General features: G+C 37.0%; 1 protein-coding gene across 1 annotated transcript in view; it reads left to right on the plus strand.

Moving 5' to 3' along the window:
- Positions 1 to 25,773, plus strand: part of LOC111144134 (dedicator of cytokinesis 3) — a 588,346-nt gene that overhangs the window by 328,716 nt on the left and 233,857 nt on the right. The window contains exon 6 of the mRNA XM_022498293.1: positions 25,281 to 25,429. Within this exon, the coding sequence (XP_022354001.1) occupies positions 25,281 to 25,429 (149 nt within the window). The remainder of the gene's footprint in view (positions 1 to 25,280; positions 25,430 to 25,773) is intronic.

The following is a 25,773-nucleotide window of genomic DNA, read 5'->3' on the forward strand; positions in this document are numbered from 1 at the left end:
ATGTGAATCATTATTATATTGTATATAATTTACTCTTTTTCTCTGACTGTATTTAAGATCTTTTCTTTATCTTTGGTGTTTCATAGTTTGTCTATTTAATACCTACACATGGATTCCATTAGTTTGCAAGTTTGCTAAGCTTATTGAACTTCTAAAATTATGTTCTTCACCAGTATTGGGAAGATATTTTGCCATTACTTCTACAGATATTTTTTCTGCCTCATTCTCTCTCTTTCTGGGATTCTGATTATGTTAGAAATTTTTAAATTGTTCCACTTTTAAACTTTGAGTTTCTACATTTTTGTTCAAATTTATTTTCTCTTTTCAGATTAGATTTACTCTGTTCTTTTGTCTTCAAGTTCATTGATGCTTTCATCTGTCATTTTTATTCTGCCATTAAGCTCATTCAGTGAATTTTAAAATTTTCTCATATTTTCTGTTCTAAAATTTCTGAAATTTTTTTGTTTTCTGTTTTTCTGCTGAGATTTCTTATTTTGTCATTTATTAATAGTATATTTTCTTTTATCGCACTGAGTGTAGTTATAATAGCTCCTTTCAAGTGTTTGATAATCCCAACATCTTGACCATCTCAAGCTTGGCATCTGTTGATTGTCTTTTCCCTTGAGACTAAGTAACATTTTCTAGCCTCATGAGATTCAGATCAAATAACTCTGGATTTTAAAAAATAATAACAACTTTTGATTGTGTCCTGGACATGGTGAATGTTATGTCGTGGAGAATCCAGATTCTCTTACCTTGTTCCTAAGAGTGTTGAGGTTTTGGTTTTAGCAGTCAATTTGGCTAGATGCAAACTGCATGCTGTTATGCCTGTGGCAGTAGTGGCTCAGAATTTGGTTGAGTTCTCTAAGCCTCAGTACAAGCTGCTTTCAGTTTGCCCCCATGCAGGTATGGTATTTAAACACGTAACTCAGGGTTACCCTTATCAGGCTTTCTCCCTATTAGTGTTTTCTTTTCCTTTTCTAGTGCCCTGGTTACCCAGGATCTTTTGCTGTTTCCTTTTAGCCATAAAGATGACTGCCTTTTTATTAGACTTTTAGGAGCTCTGAAGACTGTAGCTTCCATTAAGGCAAAATCTTTTTTTTTTTTTAAGTATGGGGAGAATGTTGCTTACTTCATGTTAATTGCTTCACATTTGACTTCATCCCAAAATCTGCTTGCCTTCATTCAGTCTCCTAAACTGTCAGATATAGTTAGGTTTTGTTTGTTTGTTTGTTTGTTGCCCAGAGCTGAGAGCTGTGGTTTGTGGAAGGATTGGTTTGTTTGATAATCACTCTTTTCTTTTGGAAGTGGAACTTCAATACTGTATTCCTTCTTGAGAGACTGGAATGAATTAGAGCTGTATCTGCCAAGCCCTGAAACTTGGCATTCTATGTTTATAATACAATGAACATTTCACAAAATTATCTTTCTTGTTTACCACTTCTAAGTCTAGAGACAAAAATATTCTTTGCATAGCAATCTGAGAGGTAATCAACATAAGTAGATGAACATTTTACCTTCAGGTAGTTTCTCTTATGCTAAAGTCTCATACCTGTTACTCTGCCATGGTCATGCACACCTTTTGGGTTACTTTTTATTTAAATACTTTCTAGAAGACATACAAATAGAGAACAGACAGTAAAAAGATTCTCAATATCATTAATCATCAGGGAAATGCAAATCTAAATCACAATGAGATATCACCTTATACCTGTCAGGATGGCTGAAATCAAAATGACAAGAAATAACAAGTGTTGGGGAGGATGTAAAGAAAAGGGAACCCTTGTGCACTGTTGGTGGGAATGTAAATTGGCACAGCCACCATGGAAAACAGTATGGACTTTCCTTAAAAAATTAAAAATAGAAATGCCATATGATCCAATAATTCCACTACTGTTTAGAAAACAAAACAAACAAAACACTAATTTAATTTAGAAAGCAAAAACACTAATTCAAAAAGACATACACATTCTATGTTTATTATAGTATTATTTACAATAGCCAAGATATGGAAGCAACACAAGTGTCCATGGATATACAGATGGATAAGGAAGATATGTACACATGCACAAATGAGCACATGTGTGCTTACACATGCACACACACAGGAATATTACAGAGCCCCCGTGACCCCCCTTCTGCTGAAATCACCATTATCTTGACTTTTGTGATAGTCATTTCCTTCTTTTTCTCTATGTAAGGATTTTGTGAGCTTTTCATTTACTTCTTCATTCTAAAATAACTATCATTTATTGCTTCTCGGCCTTTTGGCTAAGATCAAGTGTAAAATAACTGTCATTTATTTATTTTTTATTTTTTAAATGAATTTTATTTATTTTTATTTGACAGACAGAGATCACAAGTAGGCAGAGAGGCAGGCAGAGAGAGAGGTGGGGAAGCAGGCTCCCTGCTGAGCAGAGAGCCCGATGCGGTGCTTGATCCCAGGACTCCGGGATCATGACCTGAGCTGAAGGCAGAGGCTTTAACCCACTGAGCCACCCAGGCGCCCCTGAATCACTATTTTTGTATCCTTTGGGTAAATACCTAGTGGTACAATTGCTGGGTTTTAGGGTAGTTCTATTTTTAACTTTTTGAAGAAACTCCATACTGTCTTCCAGAGTTTGGATTCCCACCAACAGTGTAAGAGAGTTCCCGCTTCTCCACTTCCTCGCCAACATCTGTTGTTTTCTGAGTTAATAATTTTAGCCATTCTGACCAGTGTGAAGTGGTATCTTTGTGGCATAGTGTTCTTTTTAACATGAGAAAGAAGAGTAGTTTAGCATAAATCTCTTGAACTTTTGTTTCTCTTAACAAATATCTGAGGGGTGCTAAGAAGTTGGGCACATGTTGATTCATTGTTAATTATACAGTATGGTAATAACAGGTTTGAGTATTAGTCATGTTCTCCTAGTGTTTGACAATAGGTCTTAATGCAGGAAGAAAAGGATTTTTTTAAAAGAAAATTAAGAGCATTTCCAGTATTGTTTCTTTGCATATGTCATTTCCTTGGATTTGAGCCTTGAAAATAGTTTTACCTGGGTATAATTCCAAAATAAACTTTTATTTATTTGCCTTAGTATTTGAAAGTGATACTGCTGATCAACTAAACTTACTTTTTATAGATAGTCATAACATGACATGGTTTCTTTTTCCTAAGATGCAAGTAGATTGATTCTGTCATTAAAATAAGGACCAATACTGGGTGCCTCGGTGGCTCAGTTGGTTGAGCAACTGCCTTCGGCTCAGGTCATGATCCCGGACTTCCAGGATCGAGTCCCGCATCAGGCTCCCAGCTCCTTGGGGCGTCTGCTTCTCCCTCTGACCTTCTCCTCTCTCATGCTCTCTCTCACTCATTCTCCCTCAAATAAATAAATAAAATCTTTAAAAAAAATAATAAGGACCAATACCGACAGTAATTCAAAGCTTATTATTATCTGTTGTATTGTTCCTTACCTAATAGCAATGTTGTTAAGTTGACAACTTCATGTCCTTTAATATCATTTCTTCAGGTCCCAAACTATTTTAAACTTTCAACTAAAGGGGAACTCTGATTTTCTGCTCATGATCCTTGAACTGTGACATAAAGCTGCCGTAAGTTTAACAAATGTTAATCACAGTCAAAGGTCTCATAAAAAATGTATACTAAGGATTAAGAGAAAAATCTTGAATGGGGGAGGATTGCATCAAGTAAGTCAGGACTCTAGGGAATGTCAGTAAGAGGCAATTTAAAGGCTAGGTCTTACTTTAATGCTGGATCTGGCCTGAAAGGCAGTAAAAGAAGGTAAAAATGAGGATGAGGTTATCATTCCCAAGAACTTTTGAAATAAGAAAATAAATTTTCCCACTGAGAGTAAATGACAAAAGCAATATATAATTCTTCATAGCATACTTGGAATTACCTTAGAAAAATAATGTAGCCTACCAGACTTTTTAGGAACTAGTATGAATTTATCTAAAGAAAAATTGTTAGCCAGAAAAGTGATTTTTAAATGATAGAAACTTGGGCGGGGAGAGGAGTATCACAGAGTCAAATATTAGTACTCCTCATCCAGATACTTTAATAAGGAAAAGGGAATTCTGTTAGGGTGCCCTACCCCTTCCCTTCTTGAGGCACATTTCATCTGGTAAGCTGGGGTGTATATGCTATGGATTGGCAAGGTTCCAGAATCCAGGCAAGAGAGAACTGATTTTTCAGGAGTCAGCTATAAAATGAAGTAGAATTTTAGATTTGAGCCAGAGAGAAGTAAAAACCCAGGTACTTCAGAAGAAACTAATTGTTCAGAAAAATCAGTACCTGTGGAAATTTCATAATTAGTCTACAGAAGCAGATAGGCATTTATACAGCAGAGAGATCGTGTTTCATTATATTGTGGAGATGCATGAATGAGACCACCAGACTATCCTTCCAATATCCAAATAACACATTTCCCATTGTTAGAGTCCATTCTGGGTATGTAACCTTCGGATGTTTTGACTGTTTATGTACAGTGTTGCCAAGGCCAGTGCTAACTAACATCAAGCTCCCTTGATGTTTCTCATTGTCAAGTGATAACTCGACATATTGTTTTATTATATTTTCTTTTGAATTGTTTTGTTTATTATATTTTCTTTTGAACCTCAAGTAAGGTTTGAGATATTCAGACTTCCTGGTTTATGGCACACTACTGTCATCTGTCCACTTTAGTCTCCTCCCTTGTTTATTTCTGTATGTTTTCCCATTATTCTCTATCTTTACTCCTATTCTCCCACCACCACCACTATGAGCAATTATTCTAATATATTTAATGTATGTTCTCAGATATGTTATTCTCCCCAAATTTTATGTGTTTTTAATTTTGTGTAAGTTATTGAAATTTGTATTTCGCCAAACAATATAATGTTGCTCTGTGGATGTTTATATTATTATTTCTTTTTTTCACTGATTTTTTTTATTTTGAAAAATACAGTTATTTTTTATAAAAAACACGTGATATATGTTAAAATGTTTTTGCATTTATTGATTTTTAAGTTAATAATTAGGGGTTTTAAATTTCTCCTTTTTTGTTTTTTGAAGATTTAATTATTTTAGAGACAAAGAGTGCATGAACAGGGAGAAGGATACGGGCAGGGAAAGGAGGAGGGAGAGAATCTTCAGTGTACCTCATGTAAAGCTTGACATGAGGCTCCTGACAGGAGGCTGGATCTCATGACCTGGAGATCATGGCCTCAGCCAAAATCAAGAGTGAGCCACTTAACTGACTGAGCCACCCAGGTGCTTCTTAAATTTCTCCATTTAATTCTAACAGGGTAACTATTGCTTGTTAAAAAAATTATTATTATTATTATTTGTCTTTCTGTCTGGTTTATTTCACTTAGCATAATGTGTTGCAGGTTCATCCATGTTGTCACAATGGCAAGATTTCCTTCTCTTAGTTTATTATTTCTTGCTATTTCTCCTAGTTTGCCTCCAGCTTCCTGATGCTACAGATAGTTCTGTAATAAATATCCTATAAAAATTTCCTCAAGGACCTATATCAGAGTTTCTTTGGGCTATCACTGGGTGTAAAATTGCTGCATTGTAGTATATATGCCTATCTTTTCCAGATTTTGGGGGGTACAATTGGCAAATAAAATTGTATATATTTAAAGTATACAAGATAATTTGGTATAAATATATATTGTGAAATGTTTTGCCACAATCAAGTTAATTAACACATCCATTCCATCACATAGTTTTTTTTTTTTCTGTGTGTATGGTGAGAATCCCTAATCTGGTTTAGCAAATTTTTTCATTAACATGTAATGTATTATTTATTTCAGGGATACAGGTCTGTAAGTCATTAGTCTTACACAATTCACAGTGCTCACCATAGCACATACTCTCCCCAAATGTCTATCACCCAGTCACCCCAGCCCTTCCACCCCTCTCCACTCCAGCAACCCTCAGTTTGTTTCCCGAGATTAAGAGTCTCTTATGGTTTGTCTCCCTTTCTGGTTTCATCTTGTTTTTCGTTCTTCCCTCCCTTCCCCTATGATCCCCCATCTTGTTTCTCAAATTCCTCATATCAGTGAGATCATATGATAATTGTCTTCCTCTGACTTATTTCACTAAGCATAATAGCCTCTAGTCCCATCCATGTCATTGCAAATGGCAAGATTTGGGGGTGTTTTTTTTTCATGGCTACATAGTATTCCTGTGTGTATACTACATCTTCTTTATCCATTCATCTGTTGATGGACATCAAGGTTCTTTCCATAGTTTGGCTGTTGTGGACATTGCTGCTATAAATATTCAAGTCATATGCCCCTTTGGATCACTACATTTGTATCTCTGGGGTAAATACTCAGTAGTGCAATTGCTGGGTCTTAGGGTAGCTCTATTTTCAACTTTTTGAGGAACCACCATGCTGTTTTCCAGAGTGGCTTCACCAGCTTGCATTCCCACCAACAGTATAGGAGGGTTCCCCTTTCTCTGCATCCTTGCCAACACCTGTCATTTCCTGACTTGTTAATTTTAGCCATTTTGTCTGGTGTGAGGTAGTATCTCACTGAGGTTTTGATTTGTATTTCCCTGATGCCGAGTGATGTGGGGCACTTTTTCATGTGTCTGTTGGCCATCTGGATGTCTTCTTTGCAGAAATGTCTGTTCATGTCTTCTGCCCAATTCTTTATAGGGTGATTTGTTCTTTGGGTATTGAGCTTGATAAGTTCTTTATAGATTTTGGATACTAGCCCTTTATCTAATATGTCATTTGCAAATATCTTCTCCTGTTCTGTCAGCTGTCTTTTGGTTTTATTGACTGCTTCCTTTGCTCTGCAAAAGCTTTTGATCTTGATGAAGTCCCAATAGTTCATTTTTGCCCTTGCTTCCCTTGTCTTAGGCAATGTTTCTAGGAAGAAATTGCTGTGACTGAGGGGGGAGAGGTTGCTGCCTGTGTTCTCCTCAAGGCTTTTGATAGATTCCTTTCTCACATTGAGGTCCTTCATGCATTTTGAGTCTATTTTTGTGTATGGTGTAAGGAAATGGTCCAGTTTCATTCTTCTTCATGTGGCTGTCCAATATTCCCAACACCATTTGTTGAACAGACTTTTTTCCATTGGACTTCTTTCCCGCTTTTTCAAAGATTAGTTGACCATAGGGTTTAAGGTCCATTTCTGGGCTCTCTACTCTGTTCCACTGATCTATGTATTTGTGCCAGTTCCATATTGTCTTGGTGACTACAGCTTTATAATAGAGCTTGAAGTCCAGAATTGTGATGCAACCAACTTTGGTTTTCTTTTTCACCATTCCTATGGATATTCAGGGTCTTTTCTGGTTCCATATAAATTTTAGGTTTATTTGTTCCATTTATTTGAAAAAAAGTTGATGGTATTTTGATAGGGATTGCATTAAATGTGTAGATTTCTCTAGATAGTGTGAACATTTTCACAATATTTGTTCTTCCAATCCATGCGCATGGGACGTTTTTCCATTTCTTTGTGTCTTCCTCAATTACTTTCATGAGTATTCTATAGTTTTCTGAGTACAGATTCTTTGCCTCTTTGGTTACATTTATTCTTAGATATCTTATGGTTTTGGGTGCAGTTGTAAATGGGATCGACTCCTTAATTTCTCTTTCTTCTGTCTTGTTGTTGGTGTATAGAAATGCAAGATTTCTGTGCATTAATTTTATGTCTTAACACTTTACTGAATTCCTGTTTGAGTTCTCACAGTTTTGGGGTGGAGTTTTTTGGGTTTTCCACATAAAGTATCATATCATCTGCAAAGAGTAAGAGTTTGACTTCTTCTTTGCTGATTCACATGCTTTTTATTTCTTTTTGTTGTCTGATTGATGAGACTAGGACTTCTAGTACTATGTAGAATAGCAGTGGTGATAGTGGACATCCCTGCCATGTTCCTGACCTTAGGGGAAAAGCTGGCTTAGCAAATTTTAAATATACAATACAGTGTTACCAACTATAGGCATCATGCTGTATATTAGATCTCCAGAACTTATTCATCTTATAAGTAAATTTGGGCCCTATAATCAACATCTCCCCATGTTCCCCACCCACTCCACCAAGCAATGATCAACTCTTTTTCTGAGATTGGCTTTTTAAAATATAATATATAAGAACTTTCTTTTTTTTTTTTCAATTTAAATTCAAGTTAGTTAACATGTAGTATATTATTGATTTCAGGAGTAGAATTTAGTGATTGATCACTTACATGTAACACCCAGTGCTCATCCCAAAAAGTACCTTCTGTAATACCCATCACCTGTTTAGCCCATCTTCCTACCCACCTCCCCTCTAGCAAACCTCAGTTTGTTTTCTTAACTTTAGAGTCTCTATGGTTTGCCTCCCTCTCTATTTTTATCTTATTTTTCCTTCCTTTCCCCTGTGTTCATCTGTTTTGTTTCTTAAATCCCAGATCTGAAAGAAATTACATAATATTTGTCTTTCTCTGACTGTTTACTTTGCTTAGCATAATACACTCTAGTTCCATTTACGTTATTGCAAATGGCCAGAATACATTCTTTTTGATGGCTGAGAAATATCCCATTATATATATATATATATATATATATATATAACATCTTCTTTATCCATTTATCAGTCAATGGACATTTGAGCTCTTTCCATAATTTGGCTATTGTTAATAATACTGCCATAAACATTGGGGTGCATGTGGCCCTTCACATCAGCACTTTTTTATCCTTTGGATAAATATCTACTAGTACAATTGTTGGGTCATAGGATACCTCTATTTTTAACTTTTTGAGGAACTTCTGTATTGTTTTCCAGAGTGGCTGTACCAGTTTGCATTCCCACCAACAATGTGAAAGGGTTCCCCTTTCTCTACATCTTTGTCAACAACTGTTGTTTTCTGAGTTGTTAATTTTAGTTATTCTGACTGGTGTGAGGCAGTATCTCATTGTGGTTTTAATTTGTATTTTGCTGATGTCAAATGATGTTGAGTATTTTTTCATGTATCTGTTAGCCATTTGTATGTCTTCTTTGGAGAAATGTCCATTCATGTCTTCTTCCCATTTCTTAGCTAGATTATTTATTTTGGGGGGTGTTGATTTTGATGAATATGGATACAAAAGTTCTCAATAAGATACTAGCTAATTGAATCCAACAGTGCATTAAAAGGATTATTCACCATGATCAAGTGGGTTTATTCCTGGGCTTCAGGAGTGGTTCAGTATCTATCAAACAATTAACAGGATGCATCACATTAATAAGAGAAAGAATAAGAACCATATGATCCTCTCAATAGATGTAGAAAAAACATTTGACAAAATACAGCATCATTTCTTGATAAAAAGAAAACTCTTAAGAATGTAGGAATAGAAAGAACATACCTCAACATTATAAGGCCACATACAAAAGACCCACAGCTAGTATCATCCTCAATGGGGAAAAACAGCTTTTCCCCTAAGGTCAGGAACATATCAGGGATGTCCACTCTCACCACTCTTGTTCAACAGAGTACTGGAAGTCCTAGCTTCAGCAATCAGAGAACTAAAAGAAATAAAAGGCAGCCTAATTGTCAAGGAAGAAATCAAACTTTCCCTCTTCACAGACAACATGATACTCTATGTAGAAAACCTGAAAGACTTCATCAAAAAAATTGCTAGATTATGGAGGGCATGTACTACATGGAGCACTGGATGTGGTGCATAAACAATGAATTGTGGAACACTGAAAAGAAATTTTAAAAAATCAAACATCAAAAAAATTGCTAGAACTGATACCTGAATTCAGTAAAATCACAGGTTATAAAATCAATGAAATATGTTGCATTTCTATACACCAATAATGAAGCAGCAGGAAGAGAAATCAAGAAATTGATTTCATTTACAATTGCACCAAAACTATAAGATACCTAAGAATAAACCTAACCAAAGAGGTGAAAGATCTATATGCTGAGAACTATAGAACATTTATGAAAGAAATTGAGGAAGACAAAAAGAAATGGAAAAATAGTCCATGCTCATGGATTGGGAGAACAAATATTGTTAAAATATCTATACTACCCAAAGCAATCTACACATTCAATGCAATCCCTATCAAAATAACACCAGCATTTTTCACAGAGATAGAACAAATAATCCTAAAATTTATATGGAACCAGAAATGATCCTGAATAGCCAAAGAAATGTTAAAAAAGCAAAGCAAGAGGTATCACAATACCAGACTTCAAGTGGCATTACAAAATTATAATCATTAGGACATTATGGTACTGGCATAAAAACAGACACATAGATCGATGAAACAGAACAGAGAACCCAGAAACAGACCCATAACTATATGGTCAACTAATCTTTGACAAAGCAGGAAAGAATATCCAATGGAAAGAAGACAGTCTCTTCAACAAATGGTGCTGGGAAAACTGGAGGCCACATGCAGACTGCATGGAGCATTGGCTGTTATATGCAAACAATGAATCATGGAACACTACATCAAAAACTAAAGATGTACTGTGTGGTGACTAACATAACATAATAAAAAATAAATAATAAAAAAAAGTGGACCATTTTCCTACACCAAGCACAAAAATAAATTTAAAATGGATGAAAGACCTAAATGTGAGACAGGAATCCATCAGAATTCTAGAGGAAAACACAGGCAGCAATCTCTTTGACCTCAACTGCAGCAAATTCTAACTTAGATACATCTATGAAGGCAAGGGAAACAAAGCAAAAATGAATTATTGGGACCTCATCAAAATAAAAAGCTTCTGCATAGTGAAGGAAACAATCAATAATACTAAAAGTCCATCTATGGAATAGGCAAAGGTATTTGCAAAGGACACCTGATAAAGGACTAGTATCAAGAATCTATAATATGTAAGAACTTTTATTTAAGAACCTTACACTAGAATATGCTGCATGTATTGACATAAAATTTATGCACACTGTATCAGAACCCTATATAAGACACTTACATCAGAATACATTTAATATTCCCTTCTAATTTTTCTATTATTGTTGTATATTTTACTTTCTTTTTTCATTTCATTTTATTTTATTTTACTTCTTTTCAGCATTCCAGAATTCATTGTTTATGCACCACACCCAGTGTTTTTTGTTCTGTTTTGTTTTACAGCTTCATTGAGGTATGATTGACTGATTGACAAAGCTGTAAGGTATTTAAAGTGTACAAAGTGAAAATTGATAATTTTTTTAAAGTTTATTATAATTGACACACAATGTTACATTAGTTTCAGGTGTACAACATAGTAATTCAACTTTTTAATTCAACTTTATGGCACTGGAAGAGATTATGCTGAGTGAAATAAGTCAAGCAGAGAGAATCAATTATCATATGGTTTCACTTACTTGTGGAGCATAACAAATAACATGGAGGACATGGGGAGATGGAGACGAGAAGGGAGTTGAGGGAAATTGGAAGGGGAGATGAACCATGAGAGGCTATGGACTCTGAAAAACAACCTGAGGGTTTTGAAGGGGCAGGGGGTGGGAGGTTGGGGGAGCCAGGTGGTGGGGATTATGGAGGGCACGTATTGCATGGAACACTGGGCATGATGCAAAAACAATGAAATCTGTTATGCTGAAAAGAAATTTAAAAAAATATACTCAATATCACTGATTATCAGGGAAATGCAAATCAAAATCACAATGAGATATCACCTCACACCTGTCAGAGTAGCTAAAATGAAAAAGACAAGATGTAACAAGTGTTGGCAAGGATACAGAGGGAGGGGAAACCTCCTATACTGTTGGTGAGAATGTAAATTGATGCACTCATTATGGAAAACAGTATAGAGGTTTCTCAAAAAAATAAAAATAAAAATACCATATGAACCAATAATTCCACTACTGGTTATTTACTCAAAGAATATGACAACACTCATTCAAAAAAGATATGTGCAACCCTGTGTTTATAGCAACATTATTTTTTTTAATTTTTTTTTCAATGTTCCAAAATTCATTCCTTATGCACCACACTCAGTGCTCCATGCAATATGTGCCCTCCATAATACCCACCACCGGGCTCACCCAACCCTCCACTCTTCTCCCCACAAAACCCTCAGTTTGTTTCTCAGAATCTGCAGTCTTTCATGGTTTGTCTCCCCCTCCGATTTTCCCCAACTCACTTCTCTTCTCCATCTCCCAATGTCCTCCATGTTATTTGTTATGCTCCACAAGTAAGCGAAACCATATGATAATTGACTCTCTCTGCTTGACTTATTTCACTCAGCATAATCTCCTCCAGTGCCGTCCATGTTGATACAAAAGTTGGGTATTGGGGCGCCTGGGTGGCTCAGTGGGTTAAGCCTCTACCTTTGGCTCAGGTCATGATCCCAGGGTCCTGGGATCGAGCCCCGCATCAGGCTCTCTGCTCGGTGGGGAGCCTGCTTCCTCCTCTCTCTCTCTGCCTGCCTCTCCGCCTACTTGTGATCTCTCTCTCTGTCAGATAAATAAATAAAATCTTTAAAAAAAAAAAGTTGGGTATTCATCCTTTCTGATGGAGGCATAATACTCTATTGTATATATGGACCATATCTTCTTTATCCATTTGTCCGTTGAAGGGCATCTTGGTTCTTTCCACAGTTTGGCGGCCATGGCCATTGCTGCTATGAACATTGAGGTACATATGGCCCTTCTTTTCACTACATCTGTATCTTTGGGATAAATACCCAGTAGTGCAATTGCAAGGTCATAGGGAAGCTCTATTTTTAATTTCTTGAGGACTCTCCACACTTTTCTCCAAAGTGGCTGCACCAACTTGCATTCCCACCAACAGTGTAAGAGGGTTCCCCTTTCTTCACATCCTCTACAACACACGTTGTTTCCTGTCTTGCTAATGTTGGCCATTCTAACTGGTGTAAGGTGGTATCTCAATGTGGTTTTAATTTTAATCTCCCTGATGGCTAGTGATGATGAACATTTTTTCCTGCGTCTGATAGCCATTTGTATGTCTTCATTGGAGAAGTGTCTGTTCGTATCTTCTGCCCATTTTTTAATATGATTGTCTGTTTTGTGTGTGTTGAGTTTGAGGAGTTCTTTATAGATCCTGGTGATGAACCTTTTGTCTGTACTGTCATTTGCAAATACCTTCTCCCATTTCGTGGGTTGCCTCTTTGTTGTTGTTTTTCTTTTTTCATGTCTTTGTGTTGTAGCTTTACTCAATCATGTAAAAAAGCATTATCATTAATTACACAAGAGAAAGGAGGCATTGAAAAAATCCTGCATCCTTTCATTAACTTAACAAAAATACAATTAATAATTATTAGTGATTTCCTGGAGAAAGTCCAGAGCTGAATTAAAAATATCACTTCACTGGTCCCTTATTTGTTTTCTTTTTTGGGGGGGAGATTTTATATATATATTTTTTAATTTATTTTCAGCATAACAGTATTCATTGTTTTTGCACCAAACCCAGTCCTCCATGCAATCCGTGCCCTCTCCAATACCCACCACCTGGTTCCCCCAACCTCCCACCCCCCACCCATTCAAAACCCTCAGATTGTTTTTCAGAGTCCATAGTCTCTCATGGTTCACCTCCCCTTCCAATTTCCCTCAACTCCCTTCTCCTAACTCCCCTGTCCTCCATGTTATTTGTTATGCTCCACAAATAAGTGAAACCATATGATAATTGACTTTCTCTGCTTGACTTATTTCACTCAGCATAATCTCTTCCAGTCCCGTCCATGTTGCTACAAAAGTTGGGTATTCATCCTTTCTGATGGAGGCATAATACTCCATAGTGTATATGGACCACATCTTCCTTATCCATCCATCTGTTGAAGGGCATCTTGGTTCTTTCCATAGTTTGGCGACCATGGCCATTGCTGCTATAAACATTGGGGTACAGATGGCCCTTCTTTTCACTCCATCTGTATCTTTGGGGTAAATACACAGCAGTGCAATGGCAGGGTCATAGGGAAGCTCTATGTTTAATTTCTTGAGGAATCTCCACACTGTTCTCCAAAGTGGCTGCACCAACTTGCATTCCCACCTACAGTGTAAGAGGGTTCCCCTTTCTCCACATCCCCTCCAACACACGTTGTTTCCTGTCTTGCTAATTTTGGCCATTCTAACTGGTGTTAAGGTGGTATCTCAATGTGGTTTTAATTTGAATCTCCCTGATGGCTAGTGATGACGAACATTTTTTCATGTGTCTGATAGCCATTTGTATGTCTTCATTGGAGAAGTGTCTGTTCATATCTTCTGCCCATTTTTTGATATGATTGTCTGTTTTGTGTGTGTTGAGTTTCAGGAGTTCTCTATAGATCCTGGATATCAACCTTTTGTCTGTACTGTCATTTGCAAATATCTTCTCCCATTCCGTGGGTTGCCTCTTTGTTTTGTTGACTGTTTCCTTTGCTGTGCAGAAGCTTTTGATCTTGATGAAGTCCCAAAAGTTCATCTTCGCTTTTGTTTCCTTTGCCTTTGGAGACATATTTTGAAAGAAGTTGCTGTGGCTGATATCGAAGAGGTTACTGCCTATGTTCTCCTCTAGGATTCTGATGGATTCCTGTCTCACGTTGAGGTCTTTTATCCATTTTGAGTTTATTTTTGTGTACGGTGTAAGAGAATGGTCGAGTTTCATTCTTCTACATATAGCTGTCCAGTTTTCCCAGCACCATTTATTGAAGAGACTGTCTTTTCTCCACTGTATATTTTTTTCCTGTTTTGTCGAAGATTATTTGACCATAGAGTTCAGGGTCCGTATCTGGACTCTCTATTCTGTTCCACTGGTCTATGTGTCTGTTTTTATGCCAGTACCATGCTGTCTTGGTGATCACAGCTTTGTAGTAAAGCTTGAAATCAGGTAACATGATGCCCCCAGTTTTTTTGTTTTTCAACATTTCCTTAGCGATTCTAAGGGGTCTCTTCTGATTCCATACAAATTTCAGGATTATTTGCTCCAGCTCTTTGAAAAATACTGGTGGAATTTTGATCGGAATGGCATTAAAAGTATAGATTGCTCTAGGCAGTATAGACATTTTAACAATGTTTATTCTTCTGATCCAAGAGCATGGAATGGTCTTCCATCTTTTTGTGTCTTCTTCAATTTCTTTCAAAAGACTCCACCCCCAAACTATTAGAACTCATACAGCAATTCAACAACATGGCAGGATACAAAGTCAATGTACAGAAATAGTGGCTTTCTTACACACTAACAATGAAAATATAGAAAGGGAAATTAGAGAATCGATTCCATTTACTATAGCACCAAGAACCATAAGATACCTAGGAATAAACCTAACCAAAGAGGTAAAGGAACTGTACTCGAGGAACTACAGAACTACAGAAGTTTTTAAAATGTTCCTTCATTATTTTTTAGCTTCCAGTGTTGTTTTTTGACAAGTCCAATGTCATTCTAGTTCCAGACTCTTTTATTGACCAAGCTGTTTTTCAGGAAAGATTCTAGGATCATTTCTTTGTTCCCATTGTTCTGCAGTTTTACAATAGTTTGTCTTAGAGCTTTTCCCCTTGATTATGCTGACTACTCAGTGAGTTCTATCATCATAGAAACTCATTTCCTTCAGTCCTGGAACATGTATTGTATTAGTTCCTTGATAGTTTCTTCCCATCTGTTTCTGTAGTTTTGCTTTCTATAATTCTTTTATTAGAATTGGACATCCTGAAGTTGTTCATTAATTTTCTCCCAAATTTATCCATTGTATTGCTTTTTTTTGTTCTATTTTCTGGCAGAATTCCCCAACTTTCTAATCTATCACTTTTACTGAGTTTTGCTTTAAATTACATCAATATTATCTTTAACTTCCAAAAGTTCTTTTGGGCTCTGGATCTTTTTCTCCTCTTCCATTAAATCATCTTCTCATTTCAGGGATGTACTGTAATCTCTATGCTCTCTGAAAATACTAATTATTGCTTTTTTGAAATTTTCTTTTACTTCTCACATTGTTTCTGTTTCTCCAGTTTCCATTTTTCTGATTGTTTTGGTCTCTTCATGTTGTAAGTTTAGTTCATTATATGCTATTCTTTTCTATTTATATTTTAGAATGTGGCATTAAAGAGTTACCAGAAAGCTCTGTGAATGGTGCTAGTATTGACTAACCAGTGGACATTACTATAGGTGATCAAAGAGGAGCTGAATATTTGTGGGAGAAGGAGAGCAACTATCAGTATTTCTGAGTCATTTCCTCTGGGCCAAATTTTTTCCTAGTGAGAAATATTGCATATTCCTTCCTAGGAAGGTATAAGCCTGGCTGTCAGCATTTTGGGACTTCATTTGGGAAGGGCACCAGGGGTCCCATTGTTTACTACATAATATTTACTTAATTTCCCTACATTGAACATCATCAGTTCTATTTGGTGCCTCCAATGTATAGACATTGCTTCAACCTCTGTAGAGAGTAAACTATCACATGGAGAAAGGTATTCAACAAATCAAAACCACAATGAGATACCTCCTCACACCAGTCAGAATGGCTAAAATTAACAAGTCAGGAAATGACAGATGCTGGTGAGGATGCGGAGAAAGGGGAACCATCCTACACTGTTGGTGGGAATGCAAGCTGGTGCAACCACTCTGGAAAACGTCATGGAGTTTCCTCAAAAATTTGAAAATAGAGCTACCTTATGACCCAGCAATTGCACTACTGGGTATTTACCCTAAAGGTACAAACATAGTGATCTGAAGTGGCACGTGTACCCGAATATTTATAGCAACAATGTCCACAATAGTCAAAAGTCAAAATATGGAAAGAACCTAGATGTCCATCAACAGATGAATGGATAAATATGATGTGGTATATATATACAATGGAATACTATGCAGCCATCAAAAGAAATGAAATCTTGCCATTTGTGACGATGTGGATGGAACTAGAGGGTATTATGCTTAGCAAAATAAGTCAATCGGAGAAAGACAACTATCATATGATCTCCCTGATATGAGGAAGTGGAGATGTAACATGGGGGATTTGGTGGGGTAGGAAAAGAATAAATGAAACAAGATGGGATTGGGAGGGAGACAAACCATAAGAGACTCTTACTGTCACAAAACAAACTGAGGGTGACTGGGGGGAGGGGGGTAGGGAGAGGGTGGTGGGATTATAGACATTGGGGAGGGTATGTGATATGTTGAGTGCTATGAAGTGTGTAAATCTGGTGATTCACAGACCTGTACCCCTGGGGCTAATAATACATATGTTTATTAAAAATTTTTAAAATTAAAAAAAAAAGAAAAAGAAAATGAAAAAGGTATTCAGAGGAGAAAGCCTGGCAGAATAGAGTTGGGGATAAGGAAGTGAAGGTCTTACAGACTTTTTTTTTTTAATAGAAAAAAACAGACTCTTTAATTTTTTTACTTTAGAAAACTCTATTTCATCTTTTTATTTGTTTTTAATTTTTTATTGAAATTCCAGATAGTTAACATACAGTGTAATATTCGTTTTATTTGTACAATTTAGTGATTCAACACTTCCATAACAGCACTGGGTGCCTATCACAGCAAGTACACTTCTTAATCCCCATCACCTATTTCACCCATCCCCCACCCACTTCCCCTCTGGTAACCATCAGTTTGTTCTCTATAGTTAAGAGTCTTAAAGACTTTCAAAAGACTTATAACCAGTTCTGTTTCCATTCCCCAGGTACACACTTCAGACCCACCACACACACACACACGCACACAAACACACACTTTCAGGGGTTCCTGGGACCTCCAATCCCCGAGTCTCTCTGTATAGATAATAGACTTGGTTCTTACTGATTTCCCTCCAACTCTCTCACCCTCCCCAACTGTATTCCTCCCTCCTTGTCCCCAGGCCTCAGTTTTCAGTCTTTTATTTTCTGCCAAGTTGCCTACTTTGCAGCTTTTATCTTCAGCATTTGAAGGAAGGAATAATTGTACATGGGGAGGACTGGGGCTGGTTTATTATTGTCTCTATATGTAAGAAGAGGTGTCTCCAGGGGACAGATTAAATGCTGTCTTTAAGCAGAGGTTTGTTCTGTCTTGTGTAGAATGGCTACCTGTGAGCTTGAGAATGCCTGAGCTGTCCCCAGCCCACTGTCAGGTAAATTCACCCTGTTCAGCATTGTGAATGGGTGCCCTTGATATCAGCAACTGCCATCTCTGTTTTTGGTATCACTAATAATTTCTTTACCTTTCACTTGACTTTGTTCCCTTCTTATCAAGATTCTTACCTGCTCTAGGGAAAGAATATGATCAGCTTATTTAAACTAAAGTAGAAAGAATTTTCTAAAGTCTTAGCTCTCCTGCAAATACTTGTGTTATGAAAGAAGATTGACACTACAAAGGGTGTTATTTTGGTTATCTTTAAGTCTGTGAGGGAAGATATGTTTGGGTTGAGAATGGATTGGGTTGAGAAAGATATCCTGGCCCCTCAGAGGTGGAGGAATAAACACGTATGCCAGGCAAATAGATTGTATTAGATACACCCCCATATTTGTGAACAGTTTAAAAAGAAATTCCACATTGCTGCTTTGCATTTTTATTTCTTTCAAATATGTACTTCAAGATCATTGTGAAATAGCTTGGACTTAGATACTGTTTTGTTTCACAGAAATTTCTTTTGAACTCAATTTCAAGCTTTGCCCAGCTATGTTGTGGAACAACCTTAAATGACAGTCTAAATTCCTGGGCTTAAAGATATTTTTGGCAGAGGAGTCATTGGGGTTGCAAGTACTGCATTTTAGATATTTTTATATTATACTGGGAGTTCTAGAGCTCCAGTGTATAATGTAAACAGTTTGAGTAGGATTAGAGGTTACTTCATGATAAGAGACTTTATTTAGCAGGGATAAAAAAAATACTGGAGTTTTTTTTTTTTTCAAGATCGTTAATGTATTTATTTGAGAGAGAGAGTGAGAGAGCAGGATTGGGTAGAGAGGCAGAAGGAGAGGGAGAAGCAGACTCCCCGCTGAGCAAGGAGCCTCATGCAGAGCTCCAATCCCAGGACCCTAGGCTCATGTCCTAAGGCGAAGGCAGACACTTAACCAACTGAGCCACCCAGGTGTCCCTAAACTCAAGTTCTTAATAATTAGTTTGTTTTCAAACAATAAAGTGAGAAAACAAGCCACCTCCCTGTATATAAATAAAAGAATGTGTAAGAGATAAAACAAAACGGAAAGAGATGGGGAATCTGCTCTTAACAACTTGAGCTTTAGATGCAGTGTTTAACTTCCATTAAATTGGTCTGGACTCCAGGAATCAAACTGAGGGTTACAGAAGGGAGAGGGTGATGGGATAGGGTAACTGGGTGATGAGTATTAAGGAGAGCATGTGTTGTGATAAGCGCTGGGTGTCGCACACAACTAATGAATCACTGAACACTACATCAAAAACTAATGATTGGAAGGGGAGATGAACCATGAAAGACTGTGGACTCTGAAAAACAGCCTGAGGATTTTGAAGGGGCGGGGGGTGGGAGGCTGGGGGAACCAGGTGGTGGGTATTAGGGAGGGCACGTATTGCATGGAGCAGTGGATGTGGTGCAAAAACAATGAATACGGTTACGCTGAGAAGAAATAATTTAAAAAAGAACTAATGACGGTTAACTGAACATAATAAAAAATTTTTAAAAATTTAAAATTGGTTTTCAAAATTTTCCTAAATTTTTTAGTACTCATGGCAGGACACTTGTTCTTTTTTTTTTTTTTTTTCTTAGTTAAGACATTTTATTCTAGTTGCTATAATTACAATGCCAGGACACTTGTTCTTTTTGAGGATAGTAGTACTTTTGATGTAATTTTTAAATTTGATTTTCATAATCTTTCATTAGCATGTATTAACCAGTCTTTGTACAGGTGTAATTTTAACATAAAGCTAGCATACTTGGTGATGGGCACTCAACAGCTTTGCTCCTTTGCTAACTGAGAAGCATCATTGCAGCACAGCCTTTCTTTCCACATTGAGCTACAAGCAGTTTAATAAAAATAATTCTAAAATCAGGACTATTATGGAGCACCTGGGTAGCTAAGTTGGTTAAGCATCTTTTCTTCGGTTCAGATCATGATCTCAGCGTCCTGGGATTGAGCCCCTTATTGTGTCAAGCTCCCTGCTCAGTGGGAAGTCTGTTTCTCCTTCTCCCCTCCCCTCATGTTCTCTCTCTTTCTCTCAAATGAATAAATAAAATCTTAAAAAAATAAAATCAGGAGAATTAAAACTTATATTTTTTTCCTGAAGAGTTCCAGAGATTCTTTCACAGTGGTGAGGCAAATTCTGCTTGGCATGTGGTTGCAGAGTAGTTTAATTATTCTAAATTTATAGTTTCTGCTGACTGTTCAATATACTTCCCAAACATTCTCTGACTGTTCTTGATAAATATTAGACTATAGAGCTTTTGGAGAGGCTGAGCATGTTGCTAAGATGGACTATAGATTTCTTTTTTCTTTTTGTTCTTTTTCTTTTTAAGTTTTCCTGCTTTTATTTTAGCTTGACAGGAACTAGGAATGATTGTGCAGGAAAGCTAAACCTTACCACCAACCTAATTGTACTGTTATTTTAATCTACTGAGGAGCAGGATCCCCAATAGAATAGGATTGTTCAGCCTGAGGGGGGCATTCAGCTATCCTGTGGTGTCGGGTGATCCTAGGTAAATTGTGTGCTCTGCGGCCAGTTGCTCCAGATTGCTCCCCTTGATTGGTGTGTGTCTGCTGGTAGCAGATACAAGAGTGTAGTGTGGTGTCATAGCGGCGCTGGTGGAGCAACCTTGAATGCTAAGGCCTCTGGTCAAAGAGGTTGTTAGGTTGGACTGGAGAAAGAAATTAACACCACATTGATTGTAGTAATTGTTCTACTTTCTAATTATGTGACCCATTTCATTCTTTTTTTTAAATTTATTTATTTTTTTATCATTTTTTTTAAGATGTGGTCCATATACACTATGGAGTATTATGCCTCCATCAGAAAGGATGAATACCCAACTTTTGTAGCAACATGGACGGGACTGGAAGAGATTATGCTGAGTGAAATAAGTCAAGCAGAGAGAGTCAATTATCATATGGTTTCACTTCTTTGTGGAGCATAAGAAATAGCATGGAGGACATGGGGAGTTAGAAGGGAGTTGGGGGAAATTGGAAGGGGAGGTGAACCATGAGAGACTATGGACTCTGAAAAACAATCTGAAGGGTTTGAAGAGGTGGGGGGGTGGGAGGTTGGGGGAACCAGGTGGTGGGTATTAGAGAGGGCACGGATTGCATGGAGCACTGGGTGTGGTACAAAAACAATGAATACTTTTATGACCCATTTCATTCTTAGTTCAGGGTTAGCATTCCCGGCTTCATATAATTAGAAATAATAACTGATTTTTCTATTTTGAAAAAATACTGTACAGTTTTTCTGATTATCTACATCACATACTATCCCAAACCTTAGTAGCTTACAGCACTTATTTATTATATTTCATTCTTCTTTGGATAGAATGAGCACAGTTGGGTAGATTTCACATAGGGTTTCTCATTCTGTTGCAGTCAGATTTGGGTAGGAGCTGCAGTCCCCTGAAGGTTCTACTGGGCTAGGCACAGCTGCTAAGATGCCTCACTCATACAGCTGGGACGGCTTACACTCCAATGAGTGTCTCCTTGTGGCCTCTCCATGCAGCATTTGCTTTTCACAGCAGGATAGCTGGATTCTGAGAGCAAACCTCCCAGAAAGAGTGTGTATTCCAAGGGTTAGGAGGTTGAAGCTGCCAGACAAGTGAAGGACTGCTTATAGCACTACCTTTAGCTCCCTGGGCTTGTGTTCGATAGGTTAGAGCATTCCCAGGGACTGCCCAGATTCAAAAGTGTGAAGAAACAGATTCCATCTCATACTGGAGGAGTGTGAGGGTCAGATTTTTGCAGAATAGTACATGGGAGGAATTGTAGTCATCTTTAGACAGTATAATCTGTTAACAATTCTTGGTTAATAAATGACTGTTTAATTCTTTAAAAGACTATATTAGTATATTCTGGCATCATTATTGTATATGTGTGCATATCTATGTTACATAAATATTTTGTGTATGTGCATGTGTGTATTTGTGCATAGATATACATACATACACATACATATACCTACATACATACTTATATTTTGGTATCAATATACATCATTACACTTGGCTTTAAAAAATACACATAACCACACTTTTAATTAGTGTTCACAAATCTCAAAACCATCTGTCAGTTGAACTACCTATCTCCTGCTGAGATTGTGTTACTACTCCCTCTGAAACTGTTTTTACATCTTCTCTATTCTCAAATCTCCAACAACCCCTCCCACCGTATTCACTCTCAGCTGATGAACTTACTTCTTATTTCCTTGAGAATAAGGCACCCAGAGGAAAAATTTAGTTCTCCTGTCACCCAATATCCCAAATGCCTGTGTCGTTATCTGAATTCTTTGTGTTTCCTCTAGGACAATATATAGACTATTCAGCCTAAACAGAGCCTCCCTTTTGACCTGGGACCCATCTCTTCTTGGCTACTAAAGGACTTAACACCTGCATCATCAAATTTTTCCCTTTATTAAATCATTCCCTTCAGCATAAAAATAGCCAGAAATTTTGTCTCATTAAAAAAAAAAAACCTCCCGTGATTGCACAACACTGTTCTACTACCTCATTTCTGTGCTTCCAGTTAGCGAAAATTCTACAAAAGAGCTGTCTGTACTCTATTCCCATTCCCTTCTCTCCCATTACTCTTGAATTAAAAACTGCCCTTATAGAAGTCAAGGATGGCCACCACAATGCCAGATACAGTGGCTAACTCTCAGTAATAAATATAAATAAATTAAATAGAGATTTTATTTAACCTCTCAGTGCATTTGACAGTCTTCCCTAAAACTCTATTATATTCAATACACTACTGCTTTTCCTGTCATCTCACTGCTTTTTCCTTCTTAGTTTCCTGTGCTAGATACTCGTCGCTTTCCTGGCCTGTAAATGTTGGAACTCAATGTTAAACCTAGCATGTCCAAATTGAACCTTGTTTCCCTCCTCCAGACATGTTCCCCAGGCCAGGAAAAAAGAGTAATCCTTGTCTCCATTCATATCCCACATCTAATCCATTAGCAGGTCCCAACAGCTCTACATACAAAACATGTCTAATCTCCAAGTCCTCAAAGTTTTACATTACCATTCTTACCTTTCTCTAATCAACTGTCATCCTGTTGGTTGTTGTAATAAATAGCTTTCTGACTGGAACCCCTGCTTTCCTCTTTGCTTTTCATGGTCTATTTTCACTCAGAGTGATGCTTTCAAGCTTTAAGTCCTATCACATCAGTCTTCTGCTCCCTATCTCCAGTGCCTTCCTATCTTGTTTGGAATGAAAGCCTAACTCTTTCACATGGCTTACATAAAGGTCCTGCCTAATCTGGTCCCTGTTGTCTCTCTGACTGAATCACCACCACTCTCCCCCCTTGTTCACTTTGCTGCAGGTGCACTGACCTCTCTGTTTTCCATGAACATGCCAAGTTCACTTCCACAGCAGGGCATTTGTTCTTGCTGTTTCTTATGCCTCTAAAATTTCCCTTTTTTTTTCAAGTTTTCATTTGAATTCCAGTTAGTTAGCAGTGTAATAAACTCCCCAGTTTTCCCAAATACTGTCCCCTTATTTCATTCAGGTTCCTACTTAAAGTTCTACTTCTAAAGAAGCCTTTCCCTGACCACCCTACCTGAAGCAGTACCTTCCCCCTGCCCCAGCGAATCCACAACTGGCCACCTTTTGACCCCACTCTGTTTTAATTTTCTTTGTGGAACTTAACACCACCATTATGTATTTGTCTCTGGTCCATCTCTGCTCTCTAGAATGAAACCACAGAAGTAGGATCTTTGGATCACAACAAAGTGATAGCGCCCATCAGGTGCTCCATAAGCATTTGTAAATCAAGTGAATGAATAAATGCTTATGTGTGTATGCAATAGATTACTGTGTATGATTTGATGGGAAAATAACTTTCTATTTTAAACTTAGATAGGTGGCCCTGTTTTATCAAAAATGCATGTCCTGAAAGCAAAGACCACATTGCCTTTATTGCTTACCTTAAGATCTCAATTTTCCAGATGATATAATTTGCTTAGGCCTTGTTACTTGAACTGGCAAGAATTTGTGAGTTCTGCCCTTCTGCCAGCATTGTGTGCCATCAAGGTACTTAACTTTTATCCGTGTGATCATCAAGTGGAGAAAGGACCGCATGCTATTTGAAATGATGTCATTAGAGTGCATGATTCCTAAGGTCTTCTACTTAAAAATAATTTCTCTGTGAGATGGGCCTTTAAAAATCATGCTCCATTAGATGATTTCTAAGTAGCATGGTGTCCTGAATGTTTTAATTATAAGATCACTGCCACTTAAGAATATTAGCTAATTCTGCTAGTTTGTAGTTTACTTTATTATTAATTTTATTTATATTTACTTCACTTAAGCTTATTTTGGCAAGAGTCTTTTTAGGGGTATTTCCAGATAGAGGCTTTCCTAACCCTATGGTAGACATTGATCTGACCTCAAAGAGCATTCTTTATAATTAAATTACATCCCAAGACTTTTAATTATCATATAAAATCATGCTTCTCTATAACAGAAACAGAAACCTAACATTTATAAATCAAGATTGCACTTGTGAAAATAAGACTTTAGTTTTAAAATCTATATTCTTAAGTAAATCTTTTTTCTCAAGCATCTACTGTCATGGCATTTACATTTTTTTACCTATAAAGTTTGAAACCCCTATGATAGCCATAATTAAGTTCATTAAGATGTTTCTACTTAACTCTTATAAGGTGACACTTTTTATTAAACTTAAAAGAGTAGACATCTGTGACACTAGGGACACATATTGTTTACAAAAGCTAATTAAAACTAGATGAGGCCTGGAAACCTGGAGTGAATGTTACTCCAGAGACTGTGGCTTTTTATTGAAACCTTTGTTCCTTCAAAGTAGGGCAAGGGATTCTCTCTCTGCCCTCCCCAACTTGAGTATCCCTCTTAGAGAAATCAGAGATGTTATACATAGGAACTTCTGATAGAGGAAACAGCTCTAGGTCCCTGTTTAACTTTCTGTTTGTTTACATTTAGTAACTCTGATTTACTGGAAAATGAATTGTCCAGAATGGAGTAGAGATAAATGGTACTTTGCATGATCCAGATCAATTATATTACTCATTATATGTCATTATATAGAGATTTTTACACAGTAGAAACTAAGGACTTTGTTTTAAGATTCTTAAATATGCTCCTCTTTACATTGCCTTTTTTAGAAGTTTAGAGAAATGAACACTTTTCATAGTTTAACTATTTCTCTTTCTTTTTTCATTCTCTTTCCATATCCCTTTTTCATTTCATCCAACACCAAAAATGCCCTTTCAGAAACACAAAGTAGATCTTTTCTACAAGCTACGCCATGTGATGAATGAACTTATTGACCTTCGAAGGCAGCTACTGTCTGGTCACCTTACTCAGGATCAGGTGCGGGAGGTTAAGCGGCATATCACCGTACGCCTGGACTGGGGTAATGAGTAAGTATGAATATCATTTGGGCATTTCAGTTACATTTATGTTAACTCAATTCTTACAGAGTTCTTCTCTTTAGTGATGAAAAGACATTGTTATATTCTCCATCAAGCTTTGATCGTTTTTACTGAATAGTTGTTTCTTTTAGTTTAGCAAAGGACATTCACTGGCTCTATACATTGAAACTCTCTCAGTCTTTATTTTCACTTCTGGAAAATTAAATAATTGGACTGCATTATCATCTGAGGTCTCTTCCAGCTCAAAATCCTTGATTCCAGATCTCAGTAATCAGAGTATACTTCTGTTTCATCTTTTGGTATCTTTATTTTTTCATGTGAACTCTGTGTCT

The sequence above is a fragment of the Enhydra lutris genome, unplaced genomic scaffold, assembly GCF_002288905.1.
Source record: "Enhydra lutris kenyoni isolate GAN:26980312 unplaced genomic scaffold, ASM228890v2 scaffoldscaffold10, whole genome shotgun sequence".
Classification (NCBI taxonomy): domain Eukaryota; kingdom Metazoa; phylum Chordata; class Mammalia; order Carnivora; family Mustelidae; genus Enhydra; species Enhydra lutris.